Source organism: Sycon ciliatum, chromosome 1 (assembly GCF_964019385.1).
Source record: "Sycon ciliatum chromosome 1, ocSycCili1.1, whole genome shotgun sequence".
Classification (NCBI taxonomy): Eukaryota; Metazoa; Porifera; class Calcarea; order Leucosolenida; family Sycettidae; genus Sycon; species Sycon ciliatum.
In genome coordinates this window covers 45,842,270-45,868,873 of record NC_088643.1, presented here as the reverse complement: position 1 = coordinate 45,868,873, position 26,604 = coordinate 45,842,270, and the positions used below count along the sequence as shown (strand labels likewise).

The window sequence follows — 26,604 nt, the reverse complement described above, 5'->3', positions numbered from 1 at the left end:
CGCCGCATTGTGCATGGGCATGCGGTGGATAGCCCTGCATGCTGGGCACTGAGCGCGTGATAGGCATAAGTACCACAGTTATCATGGTCGTGCTGAACAGCGTTCTGCCATGCCATGAAATACTGGTGTCCTGCAGGCCAATGCGGCCATGGTCCGGGCGATACGACACTAATAGTACAGCAGTAGCATAGCACTGATACCTGTGATGATCTACACTTTTCACCATACTAACTACACTTTCCACCGTTCTGCCCCGGCGTCAGGATGATCAGCAGCACTACCACTGCTCTCATGCTCAGGCTAGAACGTGTGTAGATGGTCCAGGCGGTACACTGAGGCCGCATGGACTGCTCGATGAAGGAGTCCACCGGCGTGACCTGGCCGCTGGAACATGGCATGGGCTGACGAGCGGGTTCCACTGCAGACAACACATAGTCTCTTCCAGAAATGTGTATTCCCGATCATACATATCCGTCCAGGCAGGAGTGTCCAAACCGTCCAGGCAGGAGAGTGTTATAGTAGATACCGCCGCCGGCACAGGCATTGGTGCTTCTGCTGCTGCTCTTGGCGCAGCTACCTTCACCAGGCTGTACGCTACCTTACCCAGGCTGTACGCTCTACGACCGCTCAAAGGTATAGTGTGACGCTATAAGAAGAGGTGCACGTTGTCAGTTGGTGCCGTCAGACCAGAATGACGAGGATCTGAGTAAATACTCACATACACACAGCCCAGCCGTAGAATACTGACGTACGGTGTGCCCGCCTGCCGCAGTACACCGCCACCCGGAGACAATCGTGCTGCATTTATGAACGGGTGTAGGTTGTAGCGACGCCTCATTCTTCCAGCCAGTGTTCTGCGCGAAGAGTTGTCATTCTGCCCAGTGTAATTATTAGCAAGATGTCCGGACGCCTGTTCTGTGGCCTTTGGAGAGTTGGTGAGCATCAGGCTTCACACGTCAGAAGTATGCCGATGGGCCCGTCGATGATCTCACTACTTGCACCGCTACTGCTATTGCTAACTCTATCAGCAAGCAATACGGCTAATGGTATTTGGTGGTAAGTGATACATGCAACTCTCTCTACAGTATGCACTGGTCTCCACTGTTAGTGTTGGTTACTTGTAGTATTGCTAGTCATGCACTGTGCACTGTTCACTGTTCTTCACTGCAACGTACTGCTATCCGATGGAATACCATGGGGGTTGTACACAGGATTTTCCCGACATTTCTCGGTCAGCGCCGGAGACCACCTCCGAAACAAACAACCACTGGTGCGGTCCGCAGACACTTTCAGTCGCGCTCTGGTGCCATTGACATGTCAAAATGTGTCGCTCGCAGACCCACAATGCTAGCTACAATGCTATACATGTAGTCCTACTCGCAGCCGAAGACTTCAGACATCCTCGTGATGATGATGGGTGCCTGCTTTAGAATACCCTCCCTACTCACAGACCTTCATGCATTCTCGTGTCTCGTGTAGGCTTTCCTCAGACTGCTCGAGCTCGCATAAATGATAACAGACCAGTCTAACGTCGCTCCAATACAGCATTTTATGTTAATGTTCGTGCTCAAGGGTAAAGGACTAAAGGTAAACCATAATCCCACAGACAAATACACAAAGCAAACTGACGTGAAAGCACTACATAATTATTGTATTTTGCTGAAGCTGCATCGGAAGTTGCACCATCACACCTCTTGCAAAGTCTTTCGGAGAACACAACCACTTCCAGCAACGTCTCCGGGGTGTTAGAATCGTGTTTCGCACTCCACACACCTCCGGCGCGTGTCCTATCCAGATACATCAGCCTGAGCGAGCCCACACTGGAGCTCGATCAGTAGTCCCACACCTGTAGGCTGTATTCAACCACTAACCTAGCCCTGGTCAACCCTACGGAGAGCCAGAGACAGAGTGATGTGTCAAAGACACGATTGCACACATGTAGACTGTAGTGGTGTTGAGTTGGTGCCGGGAAGAGGCAACATCAAGTGAGGTGAAAACCTCAGGAGAGCTTTGGCTAATCAATGTCTGTTCGACCAATCTGCACTGGATGCCAAGAACGGGCACGGCGTAATCTGGTTAATATCCGGGTCGGCAGGGTCACTGCGGGTGCACATTTCTGTGCAGAAGAACTCTCTTTAAAAAACTTGATTTCCCCATTCCGGAATGCTATCCTTTTTGTGATTGTCAGTAGTGCGGGTGCTTGATTGAAGCAATCCTGGACACAATCTCTAATGAATGTGCAATGTAGATCTACAGTGTACATAGTCTCCCAATCTAACTGCATTGCTCGTTGCACTGGTACATGGTAGGGTGCTGTGATTGAAGTGCCTAGAATTAGAAAATGACCTGTGATTTATCAGTTCTCCGATAAGTCAAGATGCTGTTGTTAGAGGGCAAGAAAAACATTGAATCCGCAGTGATGATGGGTGGGCTGGACTAGGAACCAAGAGTCTATGGGAGAGACTTCGCCGTAGCCGTAGGCCTGAAGGAAATGACCAGCTGCTAGAGATATGGGCAGAGTGAAGATAACCAGCCTCCTCGATATCCTCTTGATGCTGCCTGGTTAGCTTGATGACCAGGGCACTAGTAAGCTGTGGTATGTGCCGCATGCTGTGTTCGCAGTTGTAATCACCGCGATGGGCCGGGCCATAACGTCCCTGCCACCTCAGACTCCCTTTCCGTGCAGCAGAAGAGGCGTCGTATTCCTGGCGCATTCCGAGAAGCAACACACAGCTGGGATGAAACGACCTGGGGAACTTTAAATACGCCCCTTGAGCAAACACACAGAAACACGTGAGGTGGTCTGTGTTGACCTCCGAAGCCCACCTCGCATGGACGAGAGGTTTGAAAGACAACAGGCCGCCAGAACGCCAGGATAAGGGATAAGCGAATTGAAGGTGTCTATGTGGCAGGCCTGCATGTGCCAGGTCAGATGAAACATGATTGAGCCACAAACTACGCCACGTGGCATTGGGTTCGAGCGTGATGAATTCTGATGCACAGTGTCATGATTCATGATAGCACTAACCCTCGACTACACTTGTGTTATTCGCCTGCTTTCCAGGGACACTGCAGCGTCAGACAGTTTGCACAAACAGCACGCCAAGCACTGTCCGGAATCTGCCAAGCTCAACTCTTCCTTACAACTCTGCAGGCTGTCCGGCGAGGAGATCACGTCGCTAATGAAGGGAGCCGCTGGCGGTATCTTCGACTGTCAGATGTTGATGGCGTCACAGCGATGGAACTGTTCGTCCAGCGACTGGAAAGTTTTTCTGGGCAAAAGTGAGTTTCCAGCCTACGTAGAAGTCATTCCTGTTCGGTCGCTGCAAAGTGTTTTGGATTAAGATATCAATGGCGAAATGATTACAAAGTCATCACCATCCAGTACAGTCAGTGCTATTGTTTCTTGCTCGACTGTGCACGCCATGCATCATGTCCAATAAAACCAATGTCCCTATGTGGGAAGAAGAGCGCAGCGCAACGTAGGGCAGGTTTTACAACATTTCTCTTGTGGCCAGTTATCGCTTTTTGCCAGCACTCGTACTAGCACTAGTATCTACTAGTAGTAGCACTAAAATCCTTATGGATTGATAGCTTGGGGCTAGACACCTGCCTGTGCTTGCACAGGGAACCATCGTATGGCGATTCACAGCAGCAGAGTTGTCCGTGAGGCGGAGGCATCTCCCTTCAGGCGAATCAATTTGTTCCTTGCCGAAGGCGTGAGCGTGACAATTGTTATCGCAACTCAAGCGAACACACGTATACATTTACGTACGCATTTAGAACGCACGAAAAGGACTATGAGCACAGTAGTGGCCTAGTCCCCATGCTGCATTGCTGGCCCTCAATCAACATTGTTCTAATTCCTAGTCATTACCACGGCCACCGACACCTGTAAACACCACCGCAAACATACTCATGTTTATAATAATTGCAAGGTGCGAACAGTCGAAATGACCATGCATGAGTGCCTAAACAGGTGGAATATATTGAAGCTGAGCAGTTTCGACCACTTTGCACGCCGCAGGCCAAAGAGGGTGGGAAGATGTGATACACTGGGTCCATTATCCAATTTTCAGATGTCGTCTACAAAGTCCGCAGTCTGTAGTACAGGACAGACTAGATAGTCCTTGCCTGCCCCGCGCTCTCTGTCCACTATGCATGGCAAGCAGCTTATTTCTATAGTACTATTGGTATTAGTAGTGGACCTAGTGCCAAAACGGTTACACCCACTCTATCATCACTTCTGTCTTGAGTCATGTACCACCCACGTTCCTCTCCCGCCCCTTGCACCGTCGATAACAACTTCGTCAAGGCCGATAGTAGAAGGTCAAACGGTCCAATCATACAGAGATTTAATGGCACCCAATCATGTATGTATCTCTAGCCGAGTACAATGCACTGGACCAGAAGCATCGACTCTTTTTACACTTTCTTCTACAGTAACTGTTGTAGTGCAGTGTAGTGTAGTGTAGTGTAGTGTAGTGTAGGATGATCAAGCCATCAAGCCTAGCCCTAGGTGGCTAGGTGTCGCATCGCTTGCGTTGGCATGTTGTAGCACATAAACACCTCTCGAGCACTCACTTGACTGGACCCATCTGCACACAAAGCTTCTGCCCCTCACTTCACCCAGCCTTCAACCGCTGCACTGATACTCTCAGAAAGAGACGCACGTGCACGTCGGAGAATGCACATGAAACCAGTTACCTGCGTTTCGTTTCCCGCATAATTACAGTACTGTCAGTATTTTTCTGTTGTCCACTCGTTGCTTGGGAGCTGAATTGAGAATTCCAACATTACCTAAACGAGTCCAATACCGCACGTAACATTGACACCCATTAATCGCCCATCAGGGCTCAATTAATATTTCAAATGACAGCTCTCCCTTTCGTTTTAAACCCATTGTGAGACTGGGAGACTTCAATGAAAGCTGAAACTAAATCAGATACGGCCAAGGACAGACATGTGACGTTGTGTTTGGCCAACAATGGCGGCCACAGCTGGCCATGAAGACATCGGCTGATCACCTTCTGAGTCACTGCTGCACTTGTAATGTTTACAGAATCATTACAGAATCTTTGATTGGTCCTCCACAAACCTAATAAGTAGCCAGAACACAGGAATATCTCTTTTGTGCCACCTGATCTGCATAATACAATAGTGGCTTTAGAAGCTTAGGCCACGCATCAGTTTTCGCTTTGCTCAGGCCGTAATTGACAGGCACCTGCGCGCACCATACAAACGCTGAAATGTGGCTTTCACCGTTCCACTTGTGTTGGGCAGTTTGTGGAAACATGTACATGTACGTGTACGTATGCTGAAACTTTATGTCTGCCTGTCCTGTGTACTTCCTGTTGCAGCTCACAAGGAAGCAGCCTTTGTGCACGCCGTCATCTCCATAGCAGTATCAGCACAGCTTGTCCACGATTGCAACAATGGACGGCTGCCCTCGACCACCATCTGTGGAGCTAATCCCAGCTGCCAGGGCTCCTCCTGCACCAAGGAGATCATCACGTACGGTTACAGCACGGCCAAGATCCTGGACTGGCTCAACAGTCCCGACCAGCTGCAGAGCATGAAGTGGCGCCAGGCGTTACTGCACAACCACAACCGTGACGTGGGGCGAGTTGTAAGTAACTTGTACAGCGTACTCGTAATTTTTGTTTTGTTTGTTCGTTTGTAAAAACAACAGAAAAATGATAAGGCACCCATTTTGATAATCCAGGGGATGGCCCACGCCTGGTACTGCCACTGCATTATAAATCATACGTGTACTCGTAATGCCATTCCCACTTCCCAGTACTTACGTCTTCAATATTGTGGACATTATCATCACAACGGATCATGACAATGACACCATTAAATAACGTTTGCTATTCAAAGGAGAATCAAGTCCATGTGTGAGAAGCCAACAGGCCACCCCAGATAATTTAAACTTGGATATAAATGTTCGTTCCAAGTAGGTCGTAAAATCATTATCCCAGCTACCCCGCCCTGCCTGAAGCAACGTGATTATTAATCATCCGTACACCGGAAGGATGTGGTGAGGGAATTTTCTGGCGTGACAAACTTGCCTTGCAGGGGATATGCACGACACCAATATCGCCCATGTCTGCTCGTGATAAACCACAGCAGCAGAAAGGACTACCATGCACTCCACCCCACCTTCAGTGATATTCGTGTGAGGGGATCAAGAAAACAGTGTGTACTGGGTGCATCATGGTACAGTAAAAGCTTTGCACTTCTGCCAAGTGCATAATACATGTAGCAGCAAACCGATAGGCAACAACTAGTACTAGTACTGATTGTACTAACAAGTACTATCGCCAGTGCATAAGCTCAGTGCCTATTAAATTATTTTACTCTTGGCATTGGTAAAAATATAATAACCACATCATTGCGCTGTAGCCTCGAGTCAAGTGCGAACACGGGCAATTAGTAGGAGATGCCTCCAAGTTTTCAAATCATCCAGACCTCCATTCCATTGCAGGGATGATAAAGCCTAGTATTAAAGGGCAGTATGAGTACGTCAGTACAATCATGTATCTATAATTATCATTGATGGCCACACTAGTATCCATACATTGTGTATGCGGTATGTTGCCAGGGTGACTCAAATAATTATTCCGCTTTGCAGGCCTAGGATGGGTGGGCGGTCAGGGCAGAAATGGATGTTGCTCTAGCGGTGCATGACTTGTGGTGCTTTTCTTGCCTGTCCGCTTACGGATGGAGGCCCTAGTTGCTACTTCGAGGTAGCTTTAGAACACTAAATTAATGAGACATAGTAGAAACAGTCAAATGACTGCCGTATTTGTCTTCCTCGACTGTGTATGTATTTATCCAGGTGGTGAAGAAGCAGATGAAAAAGACATGTGACTGCAATGGTATCAGCGCGTCTTGTCTGGAGATGCGCTGCTACCATCGCTTACCGTCCACCAGGGAGATGGTGAGCGGCCTCATGAACAACGCCGTCTTCTTGCCGTGGAAGGAGCACCGCAACCAGGTGCACCATAGCTTGAAGACGGTGCGTCGACGCAGAAGTGGCAAGACCACGCTGGTGTTCATGAAGAGATCGCCAAGCTACTGCTGCACGGATAGGTCGCAGGGTATCCTGGGCACGGAGGGAAGGTCCTGTAACAGCCACGACTCCTGCCGCAAGATCTGCTGTTCCGAAGAGAAGGAGGAGATCGGACTGGACAAGTGCAATTGCAAATTTATCTTCTGCTGCGAACTAAAGTGTGAGAAATGCCTGCGCAGACAGTATCGTTGCAAGAAGTCGACTTGCAGTTCAAGCACAAGCAGTAGATCTCGAGATGAACTATGAAAATGTACGAAGACACGCCGAACAAAGGCATACAATCTATAATGTCACACATCTATATCCTTTGGGCCAATTCGCTTCGTTTCATCGACCAGCCAAGTCACACGAATGGACAATGGTACTTTATCGCTGAAGCCAGTTTCAGTCAAGAATTTCTAGGATATAGATTTGTAATTGAGTGACTGCATAATCTATTTATTTATCCTGCGAAACGTGAGATCAAACCTTTTTTTTAAAGATATGATTGCAATGTGTACAATCTTTTGAACAAAGCAGTTGCCACTGCTTCTGAGGCCTGGTGCGACTTATCGTAAGTGTTACAATTTCGTCAAGAGGTAATCGGTGTAAATGTTCATATTTGACTGTTTTGTAAGTAACTACTTGTTCGCCAACTTCAGCTACTAATTTTGCTCTGATGATAATAATAATAATAATAATCTTATTCGTTGAAACCGCCACTCAGTCTAACGTTAGTGCATCCAACCGAGCGTGAATCGTCCGATAACAACGGGTCTGGTTGCTCTTCTGCCTGCCACTCAGTGACCCGCACCTTCCTTAGTCCTAACACTAAGCACAGTCTTCACACATACATACCATGTAGTTGTGTGCGGTTTTGCTGTCGGGCAGTTGACCATTAAATCCCCAGGCACTCAGTGTTGGAAACAGGGAGCTACATTGTACAATATCACATGTACATTGTAGTTCGAAGAGGACTGTTTCTACGGACAGCTGCAAGTATGACCACGTGACCGGATGAGATCGAGCTTGATGTCTGGTTAGGCTAGACAATTTTCTCATGATGTCCTCAAGATCTAGCATGACATGGAAATACCGTGCCCTTCACGAGTCAGTGTCTTCTGCAGTTTAAAAGGTACATATACATGTATGTGCGAGGCTTTCAGGTACACGTAGTCCATACTCAGTACTACTGTACTACTGTACTACTGTACTACTGTACTACTGTACTACTGTACTAGTGGAATCGTACGTGCAGGAAGGTTTTTGTTTGTCCATAGTGGGATAACTACTGTCTGAACACCCCGCGGCTAAAATGGTACTTGCTTGAGGGAAAAGTCCAGGGCACGAGCGCAAAACTTCATGTCGCGCAGATGACGACGCAAATAGCTACTTACTGGCAACAACATCGCACACATCTCCACGGTCCTGATCCTCCTGCTGTGTAGGATTCCTCATTTTTGATTTGCTGCCCGAATTGGTACTTGTCGTTCACGTGCGGACCAACTACATGTACGTGCTCATGGTGTTGAGTAAATTATTAGTAAATACAGCTGCAAAGTGCAAAGGCTATAAGTAGCAAGAGCAAAATAATTATGCTCTAGCCTAGGAGCCTATTTAAGGCTTTTTCTGGTAGCGAGATCCAAACGGACTGGACAGCACTTGCGTGAAGCCATTATGTATTCTTGCGACTTGGTGTAACCATGGTAACTGTGACTCTCCGTGAGAGAAAGAAATGGAGGACATGAGCTGCAGAGAACAAGACTCTTTGCCACCGAAGGCAGTACACCTGTGCCTTTGTGCCGCGCCGCAAACCATGCAGCCAGGAGCAGCATCCTAGATGATGGGCCTTGCCCGAAAATTTGATCTAATGTATATCAATTGCAGTGTAGCCTAGAGACCGTTAGAGAGAGTGTGTACAAGGTGTGTGTACAGGATGTATGGATTCAAGTATTGGCTACAGTGGAGTCTCCAAACCTTGAGAAAAGTGTTTGGGATGTGGAATCAAAGAAATGTGCCTCTCTTTGTGCCCATCAGTGCAGCGGCAGTGGCTCGTGGCACTGAAACTAACTTCAGAACTGCTCACATTTCCCTCAGCGTAGCACATACTAGTGCCTGCCTTGGCGTACATGCAGCTCAGAGGTGATAATATTCATGACACGTGCAGATCGGCTACACATTTAACCACTAGAACCAGTCATAGCCATGTACATTATGTACCGATTGAAAAGTTGGCTGCAAAGTTTATCCGACTTCACATGCGCAGGCAACACAACGATTAAAACTGGCTCTGTTTTTGTTGACACTTCACACATCCATCACAAACGAGCACGTGTGCTTCTGTTGGAAGGCGAACATGATTTCACGAAGCCAACCTGCCTGCCGTGCACAGTCTTTCCTCCAAAACCCGTCTAGGTTCGCGTGCGTGGTTCCACATACGGACATCAAGATAATCGTCGTTGATTGTCGCGGGAGGAGGGCGGACGTTCACGGAAATCGATCCATGTGGCGACATCACAGTCTTACAAAAGCCAGCCCGAGCAGTCTGTATCATCCTACCCATAGCCCAGGATTTGGAGCGCTGCTGTGAACATCATTCATTCCTCCTTATCAATCCTTCTCTGTTCTTGTTCGGCAGTGATGTCAAACTGCGCACATGTCAAAATGGAAGCTGATAAGAACCCTGCGATTTCATTCTACATCAGTGCATGACGTGGAGTACATCAATGAGCTGTTGCATGGAGTACATAAATGAGCTGTTGCATAATTATGCAGCAAACAATACAGACTACAGTCGACTCAGTGGTTACAGAGCCTCAGCGGCTGCTGCCCTTTGCTAGTCGTGTCTTGGAAACCTATCCATTCTGGTTGCATGCCATGTCTGCTCCGAGCCACGCCATGATGCAGTGCTAGTGGCGTGGATATGGACGGACCTGGACCTGGACCTACTCTACTGATCCTGCTGCTACCTAGGCTATGGCCCTTACATTGTACATGTCTACAACAGACTCTACGTGTTTGGGATGTACCAACTAAGTGACCAGTCAGGCCCACTGCGTCACATTACTGACACAATGACAGTCCGTCTGTGCAGCACTAGTAATGACACATGCCTAGGGAGATGTCACACACTCTGTCGGGTATGCCAAAAGACCACCACCCTGCTGTACGGCAAACTACATGAATCAGTGCAGCCGTGTACAATCAATAGAATCATGCATTACGGCGTACGATGGAGCAATAACCTTGGAGCCGAAAATACAATCACGCTGTGTGCAGCATGGCGCGTCATGCGGATCTATCACCGACAACGATCAGAAGGATTTCACAGGCATTTGCGAAAAACCTAGCTGAGATTCCCGTCAGCAGGGAACGATGCTACGCATGTGACTAAGATTGTCACATCCATCGACCACACGTTCGAAAATGGCGCTAGAATGGAATTCCTCTAGCCTGTCTCCCGGCTCGCACCGGATTTGACTGGGAAAAAGGGACGGTTGGCTTTGAGCCTCAGAGGGCGACGTTGATGTTGACTATTGAAGCAGATGGCTGGATCTTTTGGTGGAGCTCAGACTAGCAAAAATAAAACACAAATCTGTGTGAAGTATGACTGCATGATGCTGCTGATAGACCAGCTAGCTCGGTCAGAGATGAGGCTGTGAAACTGTGCCAGGCCTGGACCCTGGAGAAGGAGGCGGAGGAGGCACTTGCTGGGTGCACCATTTCCAACAAGGATTGCGTGCGGTCTCTTGTTCGCGAGCAAATGTAGTGTCACCATTGCACCCATAGCCTAGTCCAGCAGTACAGTAGCGTTCAATCAGCGCTCAGTGAGTCAAACACTCAAACACTCTCCTAGAAGTGGATTCGGTAATCCTGGATTGACTGAGATCAAAGAAACTAGCCGACTCAATGTGTACCTGCTCGCCAGATAGAGCGCAGTTCTTACCGCCAGACGCAACACTAATCTCCACATCAGTCCGGGTTGGCTGATCCGGATAGCGCCGGCGGAGCAAGCAGCAGCAGCGGCAAGCGGCCAACACGGGTCAAAGCATACTCACGCAATGACTATGGCAATGGCGAGGTCATTGACGCACCTTGTTCTCGTGTGTCTGCTGGCGTTTGGCCCTGAACGCCTGGAGGGTAAGGAGAGCATGATGGCCAGTAAGCGTTGTGAAGTTCTCACCTTGCCACATAATGTTTCCTACTCGTTGTTATCAATACTAATTGTAGCCAGTGAGAACTGCTACATGTAGCCACTCTTACGCATGACGGGTTGGGGCTGGGGCTGGGGCTGGGTAAACACATCCTTCTACTGGGCTGCACGATCGCCCTACTGATATCGTGTAGCATCTCTTTCGCACAGTAGTACAGAGTAATTCGATTGTGAATGAAGAGCGGGACAAGCTACAACTACGTTAGTCTACAAATATTGCATTGTATTGTGCAAGAAGTATTAGTGTTAGTGGGCACGTCCTCGTTCTTCCTTCTTGCAGAGCGGCCAGCACAAAGGCCTGACCTAAGTATGAGTGGTATGGCCCTGGGCAGGGGTAATAATGTACGACTGTGTGCCACATGCCTCACACACAGCTACATCAGCATCTCCCATCCCAGCGTGCGCTGGGCACAATGGAATCTGAGACTAACACTATTAGCTTTCCTATCTGGCTTACGACGCTTGAAGCAGAGAGCAAATGAAGAGAGGTGTTCTGTGTCGTCTTCCTTTGAGTAGAAAGGAGAGCAGATCAATTGAAGGTACACCGCCTTCCCACTGGAGCCTTTTGTTTCTTTGTCTCCAGTAGGCATTTAGCAGGTTTGGTGGAACAATGAAAGTTTGTCTGAAGCTGATAGGTGCCTCTTCTGCCTTTAGCGAGTCTAGACTTGACCAGGAAAACTGGAAGATATGATGAGCACCATCATGATGATACATTATGCCGGGAGGTTGAAGCAGGGCAGGGACATGGAGTCGTGCAAAAAACCGAACGGCGTGTTGGTAGGACGATCCACGGACGGACACACATAGCACTTGTAGCGTTAAAAGGCAACGGACTCTTGGACGGGCAACGTTGTGATGCAGTAGTACAGAGAACAGCAAACAGTCTACAGATGGTCAGAAACCCATCACCTATATCCCTGTGACGAAACAGTTTTGTCCGCAGATTGAGTACATATACATGGCTGTATTGTCTACTTCACTTGTAGGCATGAGAGTAGGAAATGTGGCTCAAGCCGTGGGATAAATATTGTGGAATTACATGAAGAATGTAACTTCGTAAGGGCGGCTACATATGGAGCTCTCCAGATTGCCCCAAATAACGTCATGCCAGCGCAAGATACTAACATGTTGTGCATTGAGACACAAGTGCAGTGCCTTGGCACTGGTGATGGAAGTCATCAGAGAGTGTCCACCTGGTCCCTGATGTGGTGGTGAACACGTGACACGATGGTGAGTTCCTTTTCCACGCCAGATGCCAAGGTTTGCTCAACCACGAAAGTGTGTCCCACTGTCAGGGAACGTTAAATCAATTTACCGATATGTACAGATCGATCGTTCGTGCTAGATTTCCTGCTAGATATCGCCTAAGCGCAGGTATGACGGACGTCAAACAGAGTTGACAGACATCCGCATGCAAATAGTTTAAAACAGTCCTAGAAAGATGTTGCAAAGCTATAGTACTGTAATTGTAAACACAAAACATTCGAGTAACACCAATCGACATGGGATTGATTCCTTCGATTCATACTCTGCAAGAACCTCCTGGCTGTATGTGTCAAAACGGTAGCAATGGGTAAGAGGATTATTAGTGAGTGGAGCTCGGACACCTTTTGCCTGCATTGTCATTGTCTGCTCCACCAACTACTGTCTGGTTGTCTCCTTTGACGGTAGACAGTTCCGCCTTTGGTATATACACACTGGGAGGGGACCTCTCCATTGAACGTGTTCTTGAATACTACCAGTAGCTAAGACATCCACGTACATGTACGTGTTTAGGTGATAGGGTGTGGTCATGAAGCAAAGCAACCTCAGTTCGCTATCATTATGTTCATGCGCGAATAGTGTCAGTTGATTGTGCGTTGTTTATAGGTTAATAGGTGACGTGAGTTTGCGGTGAGGAGGCCCAATGCTAATCTCGTACCTCTGTCAGTGTGCTAGCTGTGGGGGGCATTACGAACTCTTCGCCCATGGCTGCGTAAGTGGCATGGAAATTAGCTTGTGCTGCTTGTCACGACACGTCTCTCTAGACCTTGAGGACTCCATCTTGGCTTCATTCTTCAGGTGAAAATAATGGTAATCTCTAAATCAGCTACTAGTACTCAGTACACGGCTAAGTGAATGTGATCGGGAGACTGAGCATGAAAGCGTACGGGTTCTCGACGTCTCCATAGCCTTTAGTTTAGAGGTGTCGTCTCCATAGCCTTTAGTTTAGAGGTGTCGGCATCATCTACATCCGCATGGACAAGAAGCTTCTTCGAAGGGGCCTTCTGACTTCCCAACATGGGCCTTTCACGGGAACATTGGTCGCTGACGCCTGGGGCAAGACGAACGTTATGACATAGCCATTGTGTATACGCGAAAAACACACCACATACTACACAGGTACAAGCTGCCTGTATCATAGACTTTGCAATTTTACATTATACATTTTTCAATTTTATAGCCAACCACTTGCTCCGCTCACGTACGCACGCGCACGCGCATTGCCTACAGGAAGTTCGGGTTAGTCGACTCTCATTGAACACTATTCGCTTGAGCACTGGGACTTCGAGAGTCACAGCAGTCAGAACCAACGCAGTGCGGAGCACGGTCTGCTGGACGTTGTTTAGAGGACGCACTCAAACTTTACTTCGGAGCTACATGTATTGTACATGCCTGTGTTTGTCTTGTACGATGTCCACCTTTTTCAACCGACTGATGAGTTTCATGGTCCAGTTGATACTTGCAAGTACATGCTTACTGTTGTTCTACAAATTCCTGGTTGTTTTCCGGGAAGTGTCATCTTCTCAGAGTCTTCCAAGGATGTCAGACCCTGGCAAGAATGAGATCCGAAGACATGTACTTGTACTACCTTCAATTATGTTGTTCAATGACTATGTCCCTACTACTGCATGCACTGTACTGTACTACCGTGGGACGTCTCAATTACACTGTACTTGCTTACAGAAACAGTACTGACATCCTACCCGCAGAGACCAAACATTAATCTGTTTTGCCTAGCGAGTACTGTCCTGTTTACAGAATGCAGATCAACTACCGGTAACTCAGTCTTGTTTGGAAGCCATGGGGAGTGGCCAGCGGCGACTGAGACATTGCCATGCATGCAGTTGACGGAGTAGGTCATCTCTGTCACGTGCTATGCACATGGGTGATGGGACCAGAAGCAATGGTCTCGAACTCGCTCAACCATCGTGTGCATAGAACACACTCCAATGACGTACAGGAAGACGTTTGTGGGAGCGATTCCTTCACAGATCTTGATCAGTTGATGTCCTTCTCCGAAATCAGGAGTAGCTGCTAGCTAGCCGGGAACTGGAACATCCCTAGCCTTAACCAAAGTATGCTGTCGCTCATTCGAACTATACTACTATTATTAAAACAACATTAATGCTGTGTTGTTCAGTACCCCGTGGAACCCGTGGAAGCTTCGAAGAAGTACCTTGTAGTTTGTGGTGGTGGTGACCCAGTCGCAGAGTTATTCTTACCACGATGTTGTTGTCACGTGTCACACCAGCAGAACACCAGTATGTACCTTATGTAACAGTGCGTCCATGATCCAGTACAGTGCAGTGCAGTGCAGGCGTATAAATAGATGGATGCACGTGCCAAGATGGTCAACATTGACAATCCAATAATACGTACCCTGTAATGTACATTGGGACCAGGGTGATTATTGATCTACGGAGCTGGTTGCTAATGCGATTAGTAGCTGATTAGAAGCAGAGTTGTTGAGGAGCCTGCCAACTGCAGGAATGTCCAGGTGCCGATTATAACATATGAACTACATATATGCAGCCCAGATCAATCCTGAATCGCTTTTAGAACTTAAAAGACTCGATGATACTCAACAGCGGGTGCTCCATACTTGCACCATCTCAGCGGTTTGGGGAGGGGGTAGCACTCTTCCTATTACGTATGTACGAAAAGAACGAAATGGAAAGACTTCCTATGTACGATGAGTGCAATGGCAATAGGGGTAGGCGTACACTGCCTACAAAGTAGAGTTGTGGTCAAAGTTGAGCAGAGGAATACGTAACTGTGGGCGGCAAGATCATAGAAAAACTCCTTCAACTTCCCACGCCAATGAGTTCTATTTCGAAGACTTTCAGTGTTTGTCAGATCAAAAGAAAGAAGCTGAGGACCCCACTCAGCTTTTCCGAGGCTGTGAGATTGGGTGACAAAGTCTAGACAGCGGCATTGACATTACTACTACTACTACTACTACTACCACCAAGAGTAAATAAGAGTAAATCATCTCATAATGTACATGTACATCATCTTGCTACTACATGTAGTGAGTAGTGCAGCACATGGATCATGGAGGAGATCTGCTGTATTCAACAACCCAATCTGTCACCACACCTGTCATACTGCCTGGGCCGATCATAGTGCAAGCAGTTGTGCAGTACATGTATGCACTGGAAAAACTCAGGTCAGAACCGTTTTGACAGTCCATCCTTACGGGTACGTTCCTTCCGGGCAAACTACTGACAGAACTCAAGGACGGCAGTTTCATAATTATGGGTTAGAGCAACTTGACACTCCATCAACATTCTTCTCTGCTCACTGATATTGGCCGAGAAGGGGGAATGGCGAGAGTCGCATTAGAAGTCCGAGAAGTCCAGGATAGGGTTAAGGTGTGAGATCTGTAATAATTGCCAACCTTACATGTTGACAACTAACTTGAACATACCGTGATGTACATTATACACGTACTCGACTCGTAGTTACAAGCAAGACCACGGTGGCCATTGTACATTTACGTCAAGCCACTCTCCTAGCGGGATGCAGGTATGGACCATAGGTATTCGTAATAAAATGAGGAACTGCACTAGAACTTGAAGAGACATGGCAAGGCTGACCGTGATAGTCGGATCATGTGACCCACATTGTAGGAGCGCAAATGAGACTCAAGTCAGTGAAGACATGTGCCATTTTAGTCGATATTTTACAACTCCCAGGTCAATGCCCAGGCCAGTGCCCAGCGGCGGCTAAACCCGACACCATGAATGGCATGATCACAACAACCATGACATTGATATTGTGTGAAATGGAAGATGACTTTCAACTACTATAGTACTAGTGCCCTGTAAAAACGCAGAAAACAGAAAACGCCTGGAGCCAGATCCTCTTGAAAAACGCCGGCGAAGGAGGTAAACATGAGCTGCGGGCATGATTAGAATACTCAGTTACATGCACAGCCTTCACGCTTCAGTTCAGGTCTAGAAGAAAATGGCGAACAGGCACGGTGCATAGTAGTTCGGCGTGCCCGAGAACACAATCGACATGAACCACTCAACTGCGAGACACATAGAAAGCAATGCCAATGCCGCCTTCCACTCGTAAATAAATTACGATCAGATAACGGATAGGCAATTAGACCATTCCTAGATCCTATCCATGGACTAATTAGAGATAATTAAACTGCATATCATTTTCAACCCTAGCAACAACAACAACAACAACAACAACAGTAACAACAATAGAGTACACACAAATATAGCATTAGCGTGGAAACGAGGAATTCAGAGCTGTGCCCTGCACCACAATGCCCTCTTCGTATTTCAGTGAAGAGGTCTGTCGCTTGAAACACAGAAGTGAAGGGTGGACTTCGCTTGACTGCTGCCTGGGAAATATTACAATGTGTGAGTACATTCCACTTATAGTGCAAAAGATACTTTTGCCTATACTGACAGTTCAAGTGGATGGAATTCGCCTACTGGCTCGGAAAAGTTTCGAAACGAAACTCAACACCTTTCAATCACAATTGCAGCTGAAAGAGATCCAAATCTCCGTGATCCACAGTTGCTACACCCAAACATTGGAATCTCTCTGTGTGTTTTCCTTGCTGCACCTCTGGTGTTACCTGCTGATGGGGCGGCTGCAGAGCCAGCAAGCGGATCAGATCACACGCAAGTGTGACAGTGCAACGGTGCAGAGTCAGCACTACCATGATTTTGCATTGTGCATTGTGCATGAACATACCGTGTACAGTGTACATCACGCCTGGCAATTACCTGTTACGTGCAAGTAGTATACATGTCACGTGTCATGAAGAAAGTGAGAAAGTGTGGAAGAGCTGTAGTAGTGACCTAGACTTCTCATGCCCCACAGCACTGAGTGTTTAAAAGGTACTGTTAACCCCTAGCTGCACATACATGTACATGTACAATGTATAATGTTCATGTAGCACTTGGCAGAACTTGGTACTGGTACTTTTTCTGGTATGTTTCATGCATGTTTGGTATGTGGAAAAATTGCATGGAGTAGAAGTCGAGGAAGTGTCTGCCATACGGGTTGTATGGTTCTGCCACCTGACAATTTTTCGAGCATTACCCGCCAAGGGCAAACTGCACATGCTATTTCAGTGATGGTACCTAACCAGAGTCAGTATCACATGCTATTTCAGTGATGGTACCTAACCAGAGTCAGTATCACATGCTATTTCAGTGATGGTACCTAACCAGAGTCAGTATCGACACAAATTCAATGGTAACATTGTTACATGGCTTTCAGTTGTCGAATACAGCGACATGTACATGACAGCACACCAACTGAATAAGTGAATATCCTCTACCTTCCCATGTTTTCTCAACTTGACGAGACTACTCTGTCATGGTAGATGTTGTAGAACTATTGCTGTAACTCGTGCTGTTTCATGGCAATTGGGCCAATCATTGGTCAATAAAACACAGGTAGCGCATACACGTACATTGTACGTGTGCATACAATCAAAGACATTCGCCACATCTGAAGTGGTATTGCAGTTGCACTGGTGACTGTGCCAATTGCAATTCGCCACATCTGAAGTGGTATTGCAGTTGCACTGGTGACTGTGCCAATTGCAATTCGCCACATCTGAAGTGGTATTGCTGTTGCACTGGTGACTGTGTCAATGGAAATGGTGCATCAGATAATACAATACAATCATGTACATGTATGTGTACCACAACTTTAATGCAGTGCAGTCACGTATCACGTCACTGAAGCAGCCAATTACCAACTCTTGTTGTGTCCTCTGTGTGTTTACAGCAAATAACAGCAGCACACTAGCAGCACCAATCGTCCCCAGCCCTAGCAACACCACCGCCTTGCCAACCAGCCCTAGCAACACCACCACCTTGCCAACGGCGACTTTCCCTAGCAACAGCACCATGTCGCTAACGGCAACTACCCCTAGTGACAACACCACAATACCTACAGACAGTCCGGTCTTCTTGCCAGTGAGTGCAAATACAACTCTGCCAGCCGACGTTTTCCCCACTAATGACACACTCGGAGAATCTACAATTAGTGAGACAGCAACTAGTGATGATTGCCGTAAGTATCTTTGCAATAGGCACTTTTAAATACATGTGTGGCCACTGTATGCTACTAGCTTGGTTGGAACAGAAAACATCATATCCAGGCCCTGTTGAAGTATTAGTAATAATAACAAGAGTGGGAGGTTATCTACTCTTGATAACAACTGAAGCTGATTCTGTTATGCATGTAAATCTTTATCCTCACGATGAAAATGGTGTTGCTGCTGCTGTTGTTGTGTTGTCGTGGTGGTGGTGGTGGTGGTTGTTGTTGTTGTTGTTGTTGTTGTTGTTGTTGTTGTTGTTGTTGTTGTTGTTGTTGCCAATTGTCTCTTGAATGTGATAGTTGGCCCCACGATCGATTCCCGCGATGGCGCTAGTAGATCTACTGTTACTAAAAAGCAACGCAGAATAGATTTTTTTCCGAGCACACGTGCAGATCACGGATAACAGCAAAACATGATGCCGCGAATCTTACCTTACAATGTCCTGCTCTCTCCCGCCTTACCTTACAATGTCCTGCTCTCTCCCGCCTTACCTTACAATGTCCTGCTCTCTCCCGCCTTACCTTACAATCTCCTGCTCTCTCCCGCCTTACCTTACAATGTCCTGCTCTCTCCCGCCTTACCTTACAATGTCCTGCTCTCTCCCGCCTTACCTTACAATCTCCTGCTCTCTCCCGCCTTACCTTGCTTTGTCCTGCATGTGCGGTGGTCCAGGTCTGTGCCCAGCACTACTGAATTTCACCGGCATCATCACACCAGCAGTGCCACAGAATGTCTGTGTGGAAAGTAACTTCCAATTGTCGTGCCCAGCTGGATATGAGTTGATCAACAAGGACAAGAGCTTGTTGAGCCTAACCGTGAGATGTGTAGAGATCGACCAGGATGACTACCGGTGGTACGTAGCGTCGGAAAACTGGTCACCAGTGAACATGCTTCCAGAGAGGTGCTTTCTCATTACCTGTGATACGCTGGACATTGCCGACTCCAACATCAGCCAGATTGACCGATTCATGTACGACAGTCCGGTCGGTGTGAAGTGCAATGATGGATATCTCCTGAACGGTACGGCTACGCTGGAATGCTCCATGGATGGGTCATGGCCAGACACTCTGCCATCGTGCAGACTAGGTGAGTGCGGCACTGTCTTTTTTCCCTGGTCACACTGCTAGCTTGGTGATACTTCAGTACACATACCCTCGATTCACATAAACTCATCACCCAGCTGAAAGGGATGCAAACGTTCAGCTAAGGATATTCAATCCGACCGAAGCACCAACATTATTCATACAATATGTCCACTTCGATCTCTGCAAGTACTAAGTAGCATTTGTGCGCGCGCGTGCGTGTGTGTGTGTGTGTGTGTGTGTGTGTGTGTGTGTGTGTGCAAACATATGTATGCTTACCCTGCAGCGACCTGCTCCCAGTCGGAGTACATGGGCGCGAACTACGACCTATCGCTGACATCACCAGTACAGAGTGAGTACAACTATCTGGACATGATAACAGTAGTATGTGCTCGTGGGCACGTCCTCAGCACCGACAATAGAGTCAACGCAACATTCACGTGCGGCGCAGACGAGAACTGGATTTCTCTAAATGATGGCGTGGGAAAATGCGTACCCCTCAAGTGTGATGCACTGGCAGTTTCGCAGCTGCTACTAGTGCAGAATGACACGGGTAACACGCTAGAATACGGCATGGTGGTGAGCTTCAGCTGTGAGGCAGGCTACACATTGAATGGAAGTCAGAGCTCGACGTGCTTGGAAACTGGTGAATGGTCACATGCGGCGCTACCAGAATGCAAGAAAACCATGTGCGACGGTAACCTAAACCAGACACAGATACCAGCCGATGTCGACGACTTCTTCTGCCACTGCTTGGATGGGCAACGGCCAATCAATGGCTCTACGCACACGCACCGACTCGGCAACGGGCAGTGGAATGACAGCATTGCAGTGTGCGGCTGGATCACGTGCCGGGCGTTGGATGAGCTGCAGAACGGAACGGTGTTCAACTACACTGGCATTGCCGCACGCGTCAACTCCACAGTGGATGTCGCCTGCGATGAAGGGTTTGTGCTGCAAGGCTCCAGTAATAAGACTGTTTGCCAAAGCTCGGGAAAATGGCGACCACAGCCTGACTGGACATGTACAAGAACTTGTGGAGAACCAGCGGCAATTGCCAACGGATCGCACCAGGGCGGTTTCAATGCCGGCGACCGGGTCCTGTATGGCTGTAACCATGGGTACTACATCACCGTCACCAAGAACACCTCAACGGTGATCGTGTGCGGTGCGGACGGCGTCTGGAGTGCCGATACAGCACCGGCCTGTGTATACATTGAGTGCGGTCAGGTCAATACCACGGACAGCCACCTGGAAGCCAGCAGGGCGGGATCAGGTGCAAACAGCACCGTGCACTATTCATGCAACAACACCTACGTTCCAGACACATCGAGATCCACGTGCGTGGGAAACGGAACATGGAATCCACTGCCAGAGAAAGTCAAGTGCATCGAAGGTTAGTTAGTAGTCATGATTGCATAATTAGACGGTAGTTTTACAAACTGGCAAGGAGCATGACTTCTTTTTTTTACAATATGAAGCTTGTAGCCACACAACTGAGCTTGCTGTGCAGCAGGAGAAGGGAGGGAACACTCCTAATCTGTTGCATTTGCTTGAGTTTAGCGCTTTGACGATCAGCAGAAAGCACAACTTTACTACGGTTGCTTCAGACTCAACTGACCAGGGGGCAATGCCAATCACAGGGACAGCCAAGCCGCTAAGGTTGGCCAGGCCATGGCCTGAGGAACTGTTTGGCCACCAACACATGTCCACTGCTAGGGAGGAGCCCATGTGCCCATGCCATATCACAGACAAAGACAAAAGACTATGGTATGGCCGAACAAATCAAAAAATGCTTCCACCAGAATCATGATAATGAGAGGTGATTACATGCTTGTCGGTTATGATGGCATGATGACATCATGATGACATCATGACTGCAGCTTATGTCAATGCTCCGCACCTAGTCAGTTTAATATGTTGTCCTTTTTCTCTGCCTCTGCACAACCGCCATTAGATACATCACGGCTGCGGTCAATGCTCCTCTACATTGTGATTCCAAGCGTACTAGGCTCCACGTTCCTTCTCATCGCCATTGCTGTTCTCTGCTACAAGTGTGTCATGTGGAGGAGGGAAAGGTCTCGTGGCAGTGCTGACAACGAATTGCTCATAGGTGAGGCATGATACATAACTACAAGTTTCGTTCAGCACGTAGGCATGCATTCACTCAAACGGTTTTTTCCGGCATGCACTCATGTATGCACACGTGCATGCATACATGTGCATGCCCACGCACACATGTACACAAGCGCTGCAGTTGCACACATAACAATTACGAAGACTGAGTAATAATGACACAAATGTAGCATTGATCAACCGAGCCGGTACAACATGAGTTGATACCTCAACGGTACGTACAACTCCACAAGAGTGCACACATTTGTTTATCCCCAACTCTAATCTCGATCCACAGTCACCCTAACACACAACCATACACGCACTCTCCCTCCGTCTCCTGCTCCCCCCCCCCCCCCTCTCTCTCTCTCCCCGCCTCTCTCTCTCTCTCTCTCTCTCTCTCTCTCTCTCTCTCTCTCTCTCTCTCTCTCTCTCTCTCTCTCTCTCTCTCCCCCCATAATAACTCCCATATGTGTGAGCATTATAAATACTCAACGAAAGCACAGCTTCACTGTTGACCTTTGCTGACTTTGCACAAGTGCATCATGATGCGATTGGTGGAACAACTCTTCGCTGTGTACATGTCTACCCTTCAGTTAAACTGCAGTCACCATCACTTCCATCTACAGTCCTGGCCAAATAAATCCGCCCCACGTGCCAAAAGCAGCGCCAGGGTGGAAGCAGTCCCTACGGCCATCGGGTGTTCTTTTTTTTTTGGACCGTGCACGATGTAATTGAAATGTAAACGCTGCTCTACTTTTGACTCGCGGGTCGGATTTCTTTGGCCACTACTGAAGTACGAGTACATCTACTTCTTTCTGCTGCGCAGGATCACATACGGGCACTGGAAGAAGATCCACACTGACAGGTCCAGTTGGATGGTTAGTACCGACTGGTAGAGTAAACAAGAATGTGCTTAGGTATACTACAATATACTTCGAAGTAGTAGGTATGACAGCATACGAAAATACAAGACTAATCACACTGCGACATCACACTAACTGTTCGGCCTAGCTGTACTACACACTAGAACTAAACTGCAGACACTGAACTAGTCATGGTACTAGTAGTGCATGCCGAGTCTGAATGATAGCATCTGCCGGAACCAGAAATAATGCGTTCTGCACTAGCCGATCATTCTCTGAAGTAGCTCAGCAATCGCCAGGACACTTGATTAGTGCAGTGTGTGCGAGACTTGGAACTACCCAATGAACTGTTCTCACAAGTATTGCAAGAACCAGGTAACAGACTATCAGTAGTTATCTCTAACCCAATCACACCCAGTATAACATGCATGGACTGTCAGGACACGTATCATTCGGACTTGACCTATATCTTCATCAGGTCCAGAACAATGTTCTATAAATGAACAAACAAATACCACGGTTAACAGGACAGCACTTGAGGCAGAACGTCCTGTTCTACTCCGATGCGAATTCTATTATTAGTTATAGTGACCCAGCAGCAGGTACTGTAGCACCGTGAATCAGTAGTGAGTACGTCCTGCCGTTGCATGCCATTACTTGCTTAAGTGCATGTTCACATAACCCCGCTGCTAATGCTTGCAACGAACTGCGTCCATGTTGTATGGCGTTGTATGGTGTTGTATGGTGTTGCATGGCGTTGTGTGGTGTTGTATCCATTCAGGCTCTATGAGAACAAACCTATACGGCTGGATATGCCCGTTGTACGACCCGGCGCCTCATCGGGCGGTTCACACCACACGTCCAGGACACATCCCACTGGCATCGGCGTAGGCAATGCCCTAGAACTAGTTGACACGAGCCACCTGCGCCAGGAATTTGACTCGGCCGTAACGCTGACAACAACACTACCATCAGATCATGACAGTAACGCAGAGCCGTTGCAGTTTGATGAAGATCAGTTAGCGCTCTTCTCCAAGCATCATTCTGACCCGATGGAGAATGCCCTGGCTGCCGAGCTTGACGACCTGATACGCACACAGCCGAGCAGACGCATGCGTAAACGGGATCCCCAGCTACGAGGCAGCGAGTCAGACGTCTCGTCTCACTTCCCGTCCGGCACAGTGTCCTCACTGTCGCGGGCCGGATCACAAGTCAGCAATGCCACCACGCAGAGAAACTCATCTCTGTCGCATCGCAGTGTGACGGCTGTGAGTTTAGACAGCGATAGCGACTCTGCAATATTCACCACCGCGCACAGGCAATCAAAGAGACAGTCCCACCAGCAGCAGCAACAGCAGCAGCAGCAGCAGCAGCAGTCCACCGAGGTCAACCCATACAAGCTGACAGACATCACTAGCAATGACATACAGAGCTACTCCGGAGATGATGAGCAGCAGCCTGCAAGGAAGCAAAGACGACAATCCTCCATCAAAGACCTCATCCAGCGCTACGACGCGCCAAGCAAGGGAAGTCCTACAGTGCTGAAAGTCCTTGCAACGGCTGATGAAATCTCAGAGGCGTACGATACACCCAGTGCCCTACCGAGACAAGTCACGCAAGACTCACCCCGCCCCGGAATCGATGCGACTGCCAAGAGACGCACAATATCCGACAATCTGCCACCGCTGCCGAAAGACAACCACCCGCTATCCAAATTAACACAGGCCGGCTCCAACAAAGACTTGGCAGCATCTGCGGGCAGTGATGTAGCACTGAGCAGCGATGACGAGCGAGTCAACGGCGGCTACGAAGACCTGAAAACCGTGCGTGGCCAGGTGCACGACACCCAGGCCCAAGGTGCAGCAGCGGCAGGTGAGAAGTCGCTGAAAGAAATGCTAGACGACGATGACGACGGAGAGAGCAACACTGATTCAGACGGTACAAGGTACGAACGTCTGGAGCAGCACGGCGGGGCCAAGCAGAAGACAGTGAAGCCGTACGAAGACCTGCAGAAGATCAGGCAGCAGCTTGAGGAGGAGCTCATCGATGACGACATTGTGCCGTACGCAAGAGTACCACCCATGTTTGCAGAAATGCTGCGCTCAGATGAGGACCTGGAGTTGGCCAGCCACGACGATGCGCAGCCGTACGCACGCGTACCCCAGATACTGAGCATTCTCAGCTCAGATGACCGGGAAACAATTAACACCGTGCACACAGCATCTTCTTTCCGAGGCCGCACACTGGAGCGTTTCAGTGACGACGAGGGTATCAGTACAGATAACACCACGCGAGCAGAGCAGTCCGAGGGAAGTCAAACTGAACTCAAACAGCAATTGGAAGTGATCATCGACCAGCCGCAGCGCGAAGGAGAGAGAACGCCGCCATACGCCAAGATACGAGTGACTACAAAGAAGAGATCTTCGGCCACAATACCTCCGCCCGGTACGGTATCTGCATTCATTGCAGCACGGCGGGAGAGTTTCGGCAATGATAGCGGCCTCGCGGACAGCGAGGACAGCAGAAGCAAGAATTCATCATCTCAGCGCCGTCCAGGACAGTGGCGCAAAGTGCTCAAAGAGCAGTCGAGCAGTGACGAGAGTGACGCAGAAACCAAGCACAAAAAACAGCAACAGCAGCAGAAGAGACGCACGGTAACTGCTAACGTCACTGCACCAGCGGCAGCCTCACCAGAAAAACCGGAAGTAGCAACAGCAACAGTGTCAAAAGAAGAGGCAATTGCAGCAGCAAAGAAAGAGCGAAGTATCACGCTGAGCCTGACGGCACTGCGCCCAGAGAGGTTCGATTCACCAGTGAACACGCCCGAGGTGCCAAGACGCACATTTGCCAGGCGCATCCTCGACCACAACACAAAGAGATAGCATTGCCAGGCGTATCCTTGAACACAAAATAAAGAGATATGGGTTTGCTAGGAGTATCCTGGACTACAATGCCAAGAGACAGCTGCAAAGCACATAGCAAACCTCCCTACCTACACGTCTAGCATGTGTAACTACAATTGAATCAACACATTTACTTTTTCTAGAAGAGATTGATTAACCCGAACAGTCATGTTCTTGAACTTCACAGTACGTAACAGTATAGTAGAACTGCTCCAACCCTACATCGGAGATTGAGTTACCTCTAACACTGCAAATCTCATGAGAAAAGTTCACCAACACAATGGCTGTATTGATGCCAACATACAGAGACTGCCTCGCAGTGAAAACCTATTGTTGAAGAAGGCATCCCGACATAACCTTAGGCCAAAACAAAAAATAGGCTTGTTTCCGGTCAGCAACCCCCCAAAAAGGAGACTCGGTCGGCCGGAATGAAACTTTTTTTGGATATTTTATTTTGGTTCCTCAATTGTTGTGGTATTGATGGACAAGAGCACCTACACATGTACATTGTACATATATCACGGCAAGGATCAATGTCAAAGTTAGTTGACTGCGTACTGACTCACTGTTCTCGTACAGCATGTGGTGTATTCCTGTTTTCGTACATCCTGAGAAATCAAGCAAACAGTTCGAGTCCTTCCAGCTCCGTTATTCTAGCTCGTATCGACCCCGGAGGTTTTCGAGCCGACAGCTGAGAATCTTTGCTACCTAGTAGGTGTTTTGATTGTGGAATTCGGTTGAGATTTGACTGAGTTATGACTTGTTCAGTGCACTTGCTCACATGGCATTGCCACCGTTTGTATACATTTGGCACCAAAAAAAGTTTCAGAATTTGGGAAGAAGTGGCCCGGTCGGGCGACCGGAAACAAGGTCATTATTTGTTTGGGCCTTATCATATTTCATCCAAACTTTACCGAGACCCAATGTATTTATACAGAGTGAGTTGCCAAGTAGTATTTTCATGGTGATTTCGGCACTTGCGTACATCTACAAGCCGGGGCACACCTTGTGTAGCCCCGG

The 26,604-nt window shown here is 48.2% G+C and overlaps 2 protein-coding genes across 2 annotated transcripts; both read left to right on the top strand.

Moving 5' to 3' along the window:
* Positions 1-259: 259 nt before the first annotated feature.
* Positions 260-7,921, top strand: LOC135828634 (protein Wnt-4-like). The gene is made up of 4 exons (XM_065341056.1): positions 260-1,056; positions 3,065-3,282; positions 5,361-5,629; positions 6,845-7,921. Exons 1-4 carry the CDS (start codon positions 899-901, stop codon positions 7,322-7,324), a joined length of 1,125 nt encoding a protein of 374 aa, XP_065197128.1. The 5' UTR covers positions 260-898; the 3' UTR covers positions 7,325-7,921.
* A 2,668-nt stretch (positions 7,922-10,589) lies between these two features.
* Positions 10,590-25,945, top strand: LOC135828605 (uncharacterized). The gene is made up of 7 exons (XM_065341036.1): positions 10,590-11,197; positions 18,303-18,590; positions 19,291-19,704; positions 19,987-21,096; positions 21,658-21,813; positions 22,645-22,696; positions 23,463-25,945. Exons 1-7 carry the CDS (start codon positions 11,119-11,121, stop codon positions 25,561-25,563), a joined length of 4,200 nt encoding a protein of 1,399 aa, XP_065197108.1. The 5' UTR covers positions 10,590-11,118; the 3' UTR covers positions 25,564-25,945.
* Positions 25,946-26,604: the final 659 nt, after the last annotated feature.